This window comes from Leptosomus discolor, chromosome 1, assembly GCF_034619465.1.
Source record: "Leptosomus discolor isolate bLepDis1 chromosome 1, bLepDis1.hap2, whole genome shotgun sequence".
Taxonomy (NCBI): Eukaryota; Metazoa; Chordata; class Aves; order Leptosomiformes; family Leptosomidae; genus Leptosomus; species Leptosomus discolor.
The window spans coordinates 179,002,732-179,016,214 of NC_141391.1; the positions used below are offsets into that span (position 1 = coordinate 179,002,732).

Consider the following 13,483-nt stretch of genomic DNA (forward strand, 5'->3'; position numbering starts at 1 on the left):
TGGTTTTGCTTAACTTTTTTTCAAGTTCATAATAGGAAAAGGAATGTAAGGCAGAAATTATGAGGGTGCCTTGTACTGTCTGCATTCGGTTCATGTGGATTTGGAGTGCTAAAGCAGGTAGGGGAAAGTCAGTGATACAAGTTTTATTCCCATAGTTTGCAATTATGGTGATAGTAATGGCTATAAACAAAGTTCAGTGGGTTAAAAGGCTGAAAGCAGATAAAGACCCAAAACACACTGGTGAATTGCATCGTACTAAAGAGCCCTTGGTTTTGGACATTTGTTTCCTGAAAATGAGATCCTTATTTCAAGATCTGAGGTGTAAGAATCACTTCTTACTTTGAAAATCTTGGCTGTGTGCGCAAATCATCCAGATTGCCCTGGGACACGAGCTGTATTCAGGAACCGCACAAGAACAGTCTTTCATGTAAATATCTCTATTCCAGTTGAGCCAAATGTATTTTAAGATTATTTTTTTTTTGTCAGTTATATTTCAAATTTTCTTCTTCATGTGCCCAGGAACTACAAAGATCTATGATTACGTGTAAAAAGGGAAAGTATTTGCCTCTTTCTACAACATTCCCATTGTGCACGTTCAGGCAGACTTTGCTCATCTGAAACTACCAATAAAAATTGTCTCTGAAAATAAGTGCATGAGAAAACTAGGGCGTCAGCAGTACTGAAATCTTACTTTGATTTCAAAGCAGAAAGAAAGGTTACTAAGGAGAGTAAGTCAGTGGGAGTCTTTTTGTCACATCAGCTCCTGAAAGGCGTCGAAGTTGCTGTACTCTCTTAGGTTTCTAGTTTTGGTCTTCATTAGTTTGTAAGGTTACATACATATGTATCTCTGCTACAAACTGAATTTAAAATTCTGAAGATAGAAGGAAAAGGATGATTTTGGCGTGGGTTTTATGTCTGTCATTTTTGTGAAAGGCATTTTGATGTAGTGAGGACCATTTTATAAAGTCAGAACAGGAATTGAAACTTCAGTAATAGAATTGTTTGAAACCTAAAACTAGCTGAAATTAGGGTTTTACAAAAGAAGCAAGGAGAAACAATGCTGGTTTTCTGGCATTCAGAGCTTTACGCTGCCTCGACCTAGAGATTTAATAATTGGTCAGAAAAAACAAACGTATTATAAAGCACTGTGCTGAACAGGCTCAAAAGGGTCTGTTTGCTCTGAGGATTACAGCTGGCTTTACGATGATGAAATAGGATGTGAATGGTACAACCATGCTGTGCATAAAAGTTGTACTGGACATAATAGCACCATGCATTTCTTTTGTAATGGAAGGAATAATTTTTTTTGCTAACATTGAATAAAGACAGATAGGACAATTTTATCGAGCTCATTATATATGCCTCTCAAAGAACAAAAAGGTTGAAACAGTGCTCAGCTGCGCTCTTCCAGACCTCCTTGTGTTTCCACCTCTCTGTATTGTCTTGTGCTTTTCCATCATCTTGTCCTTTTCAACTGTCTACCATAAGGGAGGAGGGCAGGAAGCAGTGGATGGAGGAAGGAAAAAGACTAGAAAACTATCAGAGCTTTGAAACTAACTTCAGCTGTTATTTTAAGAAAACTCAAACACTTTGTGATGAAGTAAATCCCAGTCCTTCAAGAAATGCAACACCAAATTTTAAAGAGGCAGGAATTAACTTTTGTGGGCAACATTAAAATTATCTGTGAAAGATGTTGAAAAGTTCCATCCTACATATTTGCCCCTCATCTTCTTAGTAAAATATATAAAATCCTGTGAAACAACTAAATGCTATTGTCCCCATTTTATAGACACAGAACTGAGGCAGATTAACTGAGACACACTTGCTAAGGCCAGAGGCACAGCAAAATTTCAGCCTCTCATCCCTACTAATAATCAATTTGCAGTAATTTCAAATGCTCCCAGCTTAGTACCCTTTAAAATAGATGTAGTATTGTTGGGATCAATTTTTTTAAAAGGAATAATATACTTCCACACACAGGAGAAAACTGCCTCCTTCCATCACTAGGTACTGAAGTTCCACAAGGTGGTTAAGCAGAAAGTTCTCTCTGTCCCAAAGAAGCCCTAGAAGACCAGCCACAAAGTCCAACAGAACTACTGTCGCCTCCTGCCCCTCTCCCACAGTACAGAGACCTTCCAGGACTTGTATTATTTAATGACAAGGCTGTGTTGAACTTTTGTCCCATGGACAATAGATAACCTTTCCTTCCCCTCTCTAGCACCCCCTTAGCAATGACAAGCATGGTTCCCGTGGATATTTAGGATATGGGATTCTGCAGCCCTCTGACTCAGAAAAAGTCCTGTTAGCTTTCCTGGGCTCTGGATAAGGTTATTTCCCTTAATGAGGAATATTAAGCCCACCAAATGAGGTGGGCTGTGGGAGGGTAGTCTCATACACTCTATAGTACATAAGGTGTTTGAAAGCTGTACATAGTTTCTGACTTCCAAATACATAATGCTTGTTTAATGCATTAATGGTACCACAGGAAAGAGGTAAAGGGAAATGGGTGCAATGAGCATTGAGAGGACAATCTAACCCACTCTCTCAGACTGTCACCCCACTAACTACATCACAGGAATGACCCACAGGACTCAGAAGCCAGGAGAATGAAATACTCTGCCTTCTGAGATTTCCTTCAGAAGAAAGATAGAAGACTATTCTGTGTCTTCTCATTAGGTGTGATGAGTAAATCCACATTACCTTGTGACACAATGGTGTCAAATGACACAGAAAGAGCTGACCCTTATCTTTGCTAGGAGACTGCAAGCCCAGAGATTAATGCAAAACATAGGACTGATAGAAATCAAACTGTGCCTCTTGAAGACAGGCATTAACAAACCTTATCCTTAATGGGCTGAATGCATTGTCATACACTTTAATCGTCCATGAAGGTCATAGTCTTTCTATAGCAGACTGACTCACTGCCCAAGTGCATGTAAAAGCTCAGTGAGGGAATCTTGGACAAAAGCCAGACCTCACAGATGGAGCATTTCTCACTCTTGTGTTGGTTCTTCCTACAGAAGTGGTCAAATCATCCCCAAATCAGCTGATCTCATCTGAGAAATGAGTTCTCCCTGAAAAAAGAAGTGTAAATCTGTCACACAGCTGAGACAAACCAGTTTAGTCATATCACCCACCCACCTCCAGAGCAGCTTTCCCAGTCTGAACTGTGGATGCCAGCGGAGTGCCCTGGCCTCACCTCAACACCCAGTAGAGCATCGCTGTCCTCTGCAATCCAGCGGTCTCTAGGATCATCCTCAGCTGGTACCTACATGTGCAAATAGGACTTGCATGAAACCCAGTATCTAGTCCAGGATGGTGGCCAGCACTCAAACCTTTTGATAGCAGATTGAGAAACTTATCCTTTTATGGCACTAGGGTTTGTCTTAGTTTCTCATAGTTAGAGGTTTGGCTTCAACTGTATGACAAAGGTTTATAGTATCTCTTCTGTAGAGTTTTCAAGGGACATTAGTGACTTTCAACATCCATCTAAGCATCCATCCCTTTTTCTGCCTCTTGTTCAGTTTCTGGCCTCATCAACTTCCTGTGGTAAAAAGGTCTGGGGATTAATTGCAGTGTGTGAAAGACTGCTTCCTTTTATAAATTTTTATTTTCTCATATTTTAATGAACATTCACTTGAAAATCAGTATGGGGGGAGACCATACAGCTGTCTTAACTAGTTAGATTAACTCTACATTTCCCATTAATGTTACTTCTGTCTCTGATTTCTTTCAGTTTTCTTGTAACATGCACAAATATTTAAATGTATATGCTTTCATGAAAAATTGATCAAGAGCCAAAATTGTTCTTTAATGCTATATGAGAAATGCATAAATCCAGGAAATATGCTTACTTTAAACAAATATTTTCCATAAAAGATGTGGGAGTTTTTTCTTCAGCAAAAATGTGAGTGAAGTTGTACAATGTCACATCTTGAAAAGCAGCATCCGAATATACAAAACTTCCCTGAACTATCAGGACTGAAGCAATCAGAGTATCCCATTCCTATCACTTTTTCCTTAATGTTTATACAGAACCAATTTAGAGTTCTTTCTCTCATCATCCAAATTCTCTTTGGACAAGAACACTTAAATTTTCACAGGCTACACTGTGAAATTTGGAACTGTTTGGCAGATTTGCGTATTCTGCAACCTCAATGTCTCCTCATTAGAAAATGGTGACTTAATCAGAAGCTTGTTCCAGGTCCAGAGCATTTCTCAATTTTTTCGCTGGTTCTTATAAACTCAAACATCTGCCTGTAGTTTTTCTACTTTTTTAGGTGATTTTCACTATACTTCTGTAGAATAGCCAAGACTCCCCCTCACAATTTTTCAGTTATTGCTCCCTGACCTTAGAAATATTTAAACATCCCAAGATTTATATTTCTAGTGACATTGTGTTTTAGCAGAAATACATTATGTATGAAAAGTTGAGTAGGTCACTGCAGGCAACTGCTAATACACAGAAATATGAAGCTTCTTTAATTAATCACCAAGAACAATTGATTTTATACTCAGGAGAATTTTATCTTAGTTTACAGACAAAATTCAAGGTTTAATGTGGACTTCATAAAAGGATAGGTTTCTCCTCTTGGAGAAAATAGTATCGTAGAGGGAGAGGTAAATGGAAGAGCAGGGAATGCCACCTTGGACACCAATTTAGGGCAAAGTGCCTTTGGTGTGGCACTTGTCTTGGCAAAGTCTTTCATTCTAGTGGCATAATGCCAGCTGAGGACATGCTGGCCATGTGATTCATGGGCTACGTGAGACATTAAACTTAAGTTTAAGACATGACACACATAATGTTATAAAAGCCAAAATCTTCTGTGGATATGTATTAGGCACCTGAGCCAGACAAAGGGGCTAACCTGATGCCAAGTTGCAGCTGCAATCTCAAATCATTGAACAGCAACAGGAAGGCAAGTCTGACGTATTTAGGGGAAGAAAAGAGAAAATGCAGGTATTTTCACAATTCACTTTCATGTTGTGATTTTTTTTTTCACTTTTAACACAAAAATCTATCAAAAAGCCCCTGTAGGATCTCTGTTGTGAATGGTCTTTGGTGTTTTTCTGTACTGAGTTTTCTTTTCTGGAGCTCTGTCTTCCCAAGTTTTCCACTATAAGCATAAAACTCCTTCTCTTCAAACTACCTGTTTTGCTTGGATCAGATAAATCTAGAAACTGTCGCTACAGTTGCAATATCCAGGTCGGTAATTGCTCAGGGAAATGAGTCCTCCGGGGTGTTTGCCTCTAGGCTCAACAAGTCGCCATTGCCAACAGCAGTGGCAGATTCAAATTGTGAACTCCTTGGGGAGTAGGTTGCAATCCATGATAAACACTGCAGATGAGCAAAGGCTAAATGATTAGTGCTGTCTAACTGGGATGCTTCAGCCCTTTCTTTTCCAAAGCAAAAGGAGCGACTAGAGGAGCACAGTAAGGCATACCTTGTGTACCTATGCTAACGCTTTTTGGTTTTTTATTTGTATGGATTTACTTTACAGGGGTTAATGCCACATTTTATTGCAGGTGGTATTAGAATACACAATGATTTTGTCTGTGTAATTATAACCTGTAAATGGCTGGACAGGTTTCCATTCTAGGAGTGATTCTTTTAATGATAGTTTATATTGTTTGTCTAATGTACAGGTATTGTTGCATTTGTAGTTCAGCCATTATCAATTTTATATGCTAACCTCTTACCTTCATAGACTATAGTCAACACAGTGTGTAGGCATGCCATCAGAATGGCATAATAATATTAAAATATTAAAATTTTAATAATGTTTTAGGAATTTCCTACTGATAGGAATAGTTAGGACTTTATTTCTTTTTTCTCTTCTTTCTCTTTTTTTTTTTTTTTCTTTCTCTGACTAACTTTTCTCAACAAAAATTGCCATAGTTAAGAATTTGCAGAGAAGCAATTTTGTACCAGACCCTCAGGTCAGACTTAAATTTCAGTCACCTCTGGGAGGGCACATGCCAGAGTTGAGAATATAATGCCCCCAAGTGTTGCCTTCATCCCAGATCTTGATAGTGTCAGTATGGGTTATTGTATGATAACATTCATGTAATTGAGGAGACCCACTGCCTTTTAGTGCTGAGGAGGCATAAATTAGCCTGGATCCAGTCAGAAGGAACTTGTGAAAAGAGGATAATCTTGCCCTGTTCCTATCATTTTCTGTAAGCAGCCAGAGTTGGCCACAGGATACTGAACTTGATGTGTCTCTGGTCCACTCCTGCTTTATGCTTTTATGAACCCAGTACAAACAAGGGGGTAATAGAGAGGACAGAGCATGTTTGTGATGTGCTGCTCACTCAAAAGCAGGTGTTCTCAGGGTCCCATAGAGCATTTCTATACATTATCTTTCACTGATCAAGTTAGAAATCCCATTCCTAAAGTGGCAGATTCTGGATTGCTACCTTTCCTCTTGATAAGAAGAGGCAAATGTACTCTCTTGTCATGTCTGATGTAGAAAAAGGCAGCCTATATTACTCTTACTTAATTTTTACTATAATTGCCAAGGAATTAAGCTTCACACTAACACTAGCAATTGGGAAGCAGATCCCTTCAATGCACAGCAAGGCAAGGTTCTTGTAAAATATGTGAGCTTTTTCTCCCCCAGATACTTCTTGGGGTTTTTTGATGAACAGTCACAAAAAAAATCTTCATCGCTGAACAAGAAGCACCCCTGAGATGAAGCTTAAGGACAAATTTCTTTCCACTCACTTAAGAGGTTTCCTAAAAGGGTCCTGAAATCTCCAGCTGCAAGACTAGGTGAGCTTTCTAGGCAGGCTGCTGCCAGACTGATAGAGCAAGTGCTGTGGTCTTCAGGCTTCCCCCAGAACCACCAAGGACAGTATAGCTGTTACAGAGACACAAACACTTTGTGCAGTCTTTTATGACTATTTGTTACAGGACACGGTGCACCAAATTCAGACCTGTAGAAGGAAATGTGACTCTCCTGAAGATAATGCAGTTTCACCATGTTTTATTGTCCCTGGATATGATGAACCACAATCCCAGCATACTAAATCTATAAGAACTTATTACCTCCTTACAGGTTCTTTAAGATCTTCTATTTCATCTGAAGCTAGATATTTTACTGGCTATTTCATTTCTGTGTCTTTATCACTGAGCTCTTTACACACTATTTAACAACATCTCTATTAATGTGATCTGATCCCTGGCTCAAGTATGTTTAAGTGAATGTGTTTTGATTTTATGCCTTCTAATTTTGCTCAGTAACAACAGTTAGCATTATCCAATAACTCAGGGTCACTGACTTAGCTAATCAGTTTTGCATTCTTTATACCATCCTGATGGATCTCTAGGGACCTTCATGACAGCCTTCCTACTTCAGCAACAACTCCCTTTCTCATTTATGCAGGATTTTCAGACCAGGCTGTTGACTTTCAGTGTAGTGACGGCTTTACAGCTTCAAACCATTTCTCATCCGCTGTATTGCTCAGGTGCGCTGTGGCCAGAGCGAGCCAGTCTGGGGAACAGAAGAAATGGTGCTCAGATCTGTTAGATCTCCATATGTCCCCTCTGAAGATTTCTCTGTTTCAGTGTCAAAGCTGGAGCAGTTTTGTAACCGTTCAGGATGTCCGTCTAATTCAAGAAGAAGCCAAAAGAAGAAGATTTTGCATTTCGAAAGTGCCAGGTTAGAAAGGGTAATTTATATTGAAGAATACTATAATACTTCCAGCTGAATTCATAGAATCATAGAATGGTTTGGGTTGGAAGGGACCTTAAAGACCATCTAGTTCCAACCCCCCGATGTCTCAACACCTGACAAACTCATTAGTGTAAAAAAGTGAGAAAAAGGGGGAAAACTGAAAAACATTTAGCACTGATGGAAAAATCAAATTGACATTGGAAAAGGAAATCGAGTATTTTATGGTTTTACTTATTTAACTTATGAATAGTTATAGATAAATAAAGAACAACAGTCAAAATGTGTGACGCCTTTTTTCTTTGAGAAAAAAATGGCCTTTCTTTCTAGACCATAACCATATTCCCCGTGTGATATCTGACCCATGGATATTCAATTCTCTTTATGCAGCTCTGGTTAGGAAGGAAAAATACTTGCTTGGATCCTCAGAGCAGGAAGCCGACCTACAGATCTAAACAGGGAATTTAAAATAAAAAGTCTTTTTCAGCTGAAGTCAACTGGCTCAGTCAGAACTTACTGACTTCCTAAGTCAGAAGTTACTAGAAACATTGTAAGCCTTCTGGGACCATCTAACATACTTTCCTCTCCTCTGCACTACATGAAATCTGCAAACGGGATATGGAAGTGAAGAAAGGGACCCCAAAGTACCACATGGAAGTATTGGCCGCCAGGCATCACATGAAGACCCCATATCTAGGTCTTCTTGGAAACAGAAGATTTGAACCTAAATTATTTCCTGGGTAAAATACCATGGACTTCACAGGAAGGATTTGAACTTGAGGAAACATTTACATTTCACTATGATTCTACACAGAGAAAGAAAACGCTTCAGTGATATAGTTGGTCTGTGCTGAGAATTATAGCGTTCTCTGACTCACATGAGGAAGTTTTAGGAAATTCAAGCATGTGGAATGTATCCAGAATGTTTCTTTTTTGATCTCAGAAACTGCTAATCAAAATTAAAATTGTATAATTTCACTATGTCTGACTCATTCTTCACCTGCAGGGAGAAATGCTAAGATAATATTCAAAGCAAACCTTCATTGTGTAAATCCAACATCTCGTTCTTTAAAGGTGAATAGATATTTAATGCTTGACTTACATTTTAATCCAGTAACTGTGTTATCTTGAACACTGTGAGTTGTCCAGGGAATTTAGCCAAAAACCTCTGGAACCTATTTCAAATGTAGTTGAGGAAAGGTGGTACTTTGCTAACGAGCAGCATTTAAGATGCTTAAATTTTCCTTTGCTCTTATTCTTTATTGCGATCAAGTAGATTGCACAGATTATCATTCTGGGAAAAAAAAACACTAGTGAAGAGTCCCACAGATCAGTCATCTTGAGAAATGAAAATGTTGAGCAAGGAGTTCATTTGAACTGGTTTTGTTTTTCAGACACTGCAAATGGATGTGAACAAGCTGAATATCACATTGCTTCGGATATTTCGCCAAGGAGTGGCAGCAGCCCTTGGACTGTTACCTCAGCAAGTTCACATCAACAGACTCATCGTAAGTACCAAAGGACTGTGTATAATAAAATGTACCTGGTTATTTTGAATTATCTTAAATTTATTTTCGTGTCACTATGGAAAAGTGCAATAAAATAGGACAGAAAAATACCTTTTTTCAATATTTTTTAACTGCACTACAGAAAAATAGATCTCCATTACAAAATGATTTAAATTCTGTTTTGAAAGCAAACCATTCTCAGTTACAGTCTAGAGAAAAATTAAGTGAGATAAATGTCTTTTGTGTCCTATTCACGAGCAAATTGCTTATCCCTTAGTTTTCATTCCAATGCAGTTCTACATTACATTCATTAAGAAACACTTATTCCTGTTTTCTTTCTCAAAGTTTGAATATTGCTCAAAAAATACATGTGATTCTGCCTTTCAAATGCATCTTCACAATTTATCCTCAGACTTTCCATTAGTAAATTAAATGTCTTCTCACAATATTAATATTCTTGTTTTGCTATTCAGCTATAACAATTCGTGCTCCGAAATGATCCTGTAGACTTCGGTATCATATTTGCAAAAGACGACAAATTTGCTTCTAGCAACAAAGATTTTTTAAAAGCAATTGTCATTATATGGTTTTCTGTGTATGGTTAAGAGCACACATTCTTAACGCTGTCATCTTTTTATGACAGTTTTGCCATGAAGCAAGAAAACCCCAATATAATGTGTGTATATCTAGCAATCAGTTCACATTTCCGAGGAAAGAAGAGTTATTTTATTTTATTATACATGTAGATTGAATATTAAGGAAGAAAACTGGCAGGTTCAGCATAAAAGTACTTCCTGCCTTGATAGCTTGATAGGATTGTATACATCAAAAAGGATTATTAAACTCCTTCAAATAATATCTCTGTGAGAAAGGATCACACGAGAAGTACAGCAGAAAAGATCAATAGGAATGCAATGCAGCCCTTTTCATGTTTGCCAGGGATGTCAGTCATTGGTGACAAGTGATGCTAAATCTTCTTTGTCCCCTGCATTAACCAGAATGAAAGGCGGAAAGACATATTCAGAGAAAAGCACAATTAAAAGAGAAGTGTTCCAGAGTTTGGTATGTGTGTTTGAACATACTAAATCACTTAGTAGCTTTCTCACTATGCTCTCTGGAAATTATGTAACTAAGCAGAAGAAATACGCTGTTTATTTTGCTACCAGCTCCATAGCTTTTCCCTTTCTCCTCTCATTTGTGACCTAAGGGAAAAGGTAATGTCATTTTGCACCTGCATACAGCTCAGAAAGTAAGTAGTAGTAATTAATTAGTCTTCGCAACATCTGTAAAGGTCTGCTATGAGTAAATACTTGAGTGATATAAGAAAGCAAGCAAACTTTTGGCCTATTTGGTCAAAAAATAAAACACAGTCAAAATTCACAAGGAAGAAAAATATATCTCAGGAGATATTATTCCCACTTCACATCTTTCTAACACAAGACAGTTCCTCTCATGCTGAGTGCTGGCAAGCAAGCAGGGCATATCAAAATTCATCTCACCTCACTTCAGCCTAGTCTGAGCTACTCACCTAGGCTCCCTGTAAAAGCAAAGTAGAGAAGGCTAACAGGAGGCAGACATTGAGATCTCAATTATTTTAGGATTAATTAAGTCATTCTCTAGAGATGCCAGTCCCTTTCCCCTAACTTTGGAGGTAGTTCAGGTGATTGGAGTGAGGTAAGCTGACTCCCTCCCAAGTAAGCAGCTCTCAGAAGTGATCAGGAGCCTAGCAGCCAGGATGTGGTTGGGCACAGGGAGAGAAGAGGGACTGCTAACCTCTTACATATAACACATAGTGGGCCAGGAAATATTAACTGGGCATTTCCAGTGTCTCTTTAACCTTTCTGGTAAATCCTGCCATAAAGGCCTTTTGATGGGCAGAGGAACTCCTAAACAGAGGAGGCACAAAACACTGGGAATGTTGTGTCCCCACTAAGCCTTGCCTCGTGCCTGCCACCTACACCCAGAACCAGCCACCTACCCACATCAGAGACTGAGTGGGACTGCAGCCTCAAATCAGCTTCTTCAGTTCGACAAAAGTCTCTGCCTTGAACCTACATTCCAGACCTGTAGGTCTGTTTTCACTCTATAACCCTGCTGATCTAGATAGCTCCACTGAAAAACACCCAGTCCCACCAGTAGCAATGTCCTTACCAACCTTATCAAGCAGATGGACCCGTGGCACATGTCAGAGCACAGAGGGCAGATTTAGGTAAACACATTTGAAAGCGTCTCGTTCTGTGCAGCTCTACTTCTGAACACAAAACTACAAAAAATGTCTTTTTATTCACTTTACTGATGATAATGATGCATGTTCAAGGTGAGGGGAAGGAGGAGGGAGAGATCAGGATAATCTTGGTTTGAACTGATCTCTCCTACCCCATAACAATGAATAGCAAATAACCAGACCAGTGAGGGTCTTGCCTATGCAGGCAGCAATGCAGGTCGTAGCGCCATGCTTACCTTGCATGTGTGGAACTCTCCAGGTCTGGACTCTACATTACAGCCTCTGCTAAGTTGGGGAAGCTGGGATCCCACACCCTGTTGGGACATCAGTACTGTCTGGAGCGCTGGTCGCAGGTGCTGTTCTAGTCTATCACAACCAGAGGGACCGTCTGGCAGTCTCACCTTTGGCTCCCTTACGATGGAGTGAATACCATTGACATCACTAATACAGCACCCCTTGGGCTACCAGGGCTGCATCAAAGACACCAGGGCAGGAATTAATAGAGGGGAGAGTAGGCATTCCCAATTTACCCATTAAATGTAAACAAAACTTTTCTGGGCCCTTCCTTTTGTTGTGTCATTTTAAGGAGTTACACTGCAGTCGACTAAAAGGACTTTATACTTTGTTGTGGTATGTGTCTGCAGTGTGTTGACATGGGATTAGAAAGCAGTGCCAGAATACCACAGCGTTATACTAAGCATTCCTCTTCAAGAGCCACCTTCTAAAACAGAGCTACACTTCAGCTCAGATCAATGAACTATCTGATAAAATTCCTGCTTGCACTTTGCCCTTGACCCTGTCCCATGGCTCTTCCTCTCACTATGTTACATTGACCTATCTAGTTTAATGGTACTAGGCTCAGGAAGAGGGTACCTTGTCAATAGTCACCTTGTCAACAAGAAAAAGCACACATGCCCACGTATGGTATTTGCATTTTCTTGAATGGTCAGCTAGGATTTAAGGAGTTGGAATAGGTATACTCTCCTCACAGAGCAGGTTGCAGGCTTTATATTACATGCTTTTGATTTTGGAATTATAGTTACAATCTACAGACAGCAGAGATTATCTAATCTCAGACCCTTCCTATGATTCTGCATTTTTTTTTGTTTTCCTAGGGGAAGAAGAATTGCGTCGAACTGTTTGTGTCTCCACTGAACAGAAAGACAGGAATTTCTGAGGCACTCCCATCTGAAGAAGTGCTGCGTTCCCTTAATATCAACATTTTGCATCAGAGTTTATCGCAGTTTGGAATAACAGAGGTATCCCCTGAGGTTGGTTATCAATTTTCTAACCTGTAGTTTTTTACAGATTAGGCAGTTACAACATCCCTGGTAGTTTTCGGGCTGAGGCTCTCAAGCATGAGGCAGGAAATATATAAGCTAAGATGGCATTAATGCTATAAGGCAAATTATACAGCTAGCCCTGTTAAATTACTTTTAATTACTTTAACTTCATTAGGCTATTTAAGCATTAATCCAGGTCCTCCTCACACAGCTGGGCTACCATTGAAATCGGAATTTAGATCCTAAGCATGCATCAATTGCCTTAAAGGAAATGGGCCCAAGGACTTTTCGTCTATTAATGCGGGTCTGCAGGCATAACAGTTTCAGTAGAGAGATAAATTAAATGCAGATGTCAGGTGTGAGCGTTACTACCTATGTAACTCGTGTCTGGCATCATTTTGAAAAACTGAATGTGTATGTTGTATCCATGCTTCTTTCTGTTCTCGGGAGAAGTGAGACATTTATTTTGTTTATCTGCTCCAAAAAGAGGGCAAAAAATAAAACTTGTAGCTATTATTTGTACGACTACATCCACTTTTTTGGGAAAAAAAAAAATCTCTTTCAAAGCAGAGACTGCACTGCCATCTCCGCAGTGTCCCAGACATTACCAGTGAGATGGACATGTAATTCTGGGCTGACCACTTGATATGTGCACAGCAAATGAAAAGAAGTGAAGGCCTTCAGGAAAGGAAATCACTGAGCTCATGGACATGGTCACATCATATTGCATTTTATTTAGTGTCATGTATGGAGACCCCCAGAATTCAGTGGGAGGTCTGAATAACTTCAAAC

General features: G+C 39.3%; 1 protein-coding gene across 1 annotated transcript in view; it reads left to right on the forward strand.

Annotated features, from left to right (window-relative positions):
- Positions 1-13,483, forward strand: part of PTPRR (protein tyrosine phosphatase receptor type R) — a 152,232-nt gene that overhangs the window by 67,014 nt on the left and 71,735 nt on the right. The window contains exons 3-4 of the mRNA XM_086461953.1: positions 9,071-9,184; positions 12,524-12,679. Coding sequence (XP_086318079.1) covers positions 9,071-9,184; positions 12,524-12,679 — 270 coding nt within the window. The remainder of the gene's footprint in view (positions 1-9,070; positions 9,185-12,523; positions 12,680-13,483) is intronic.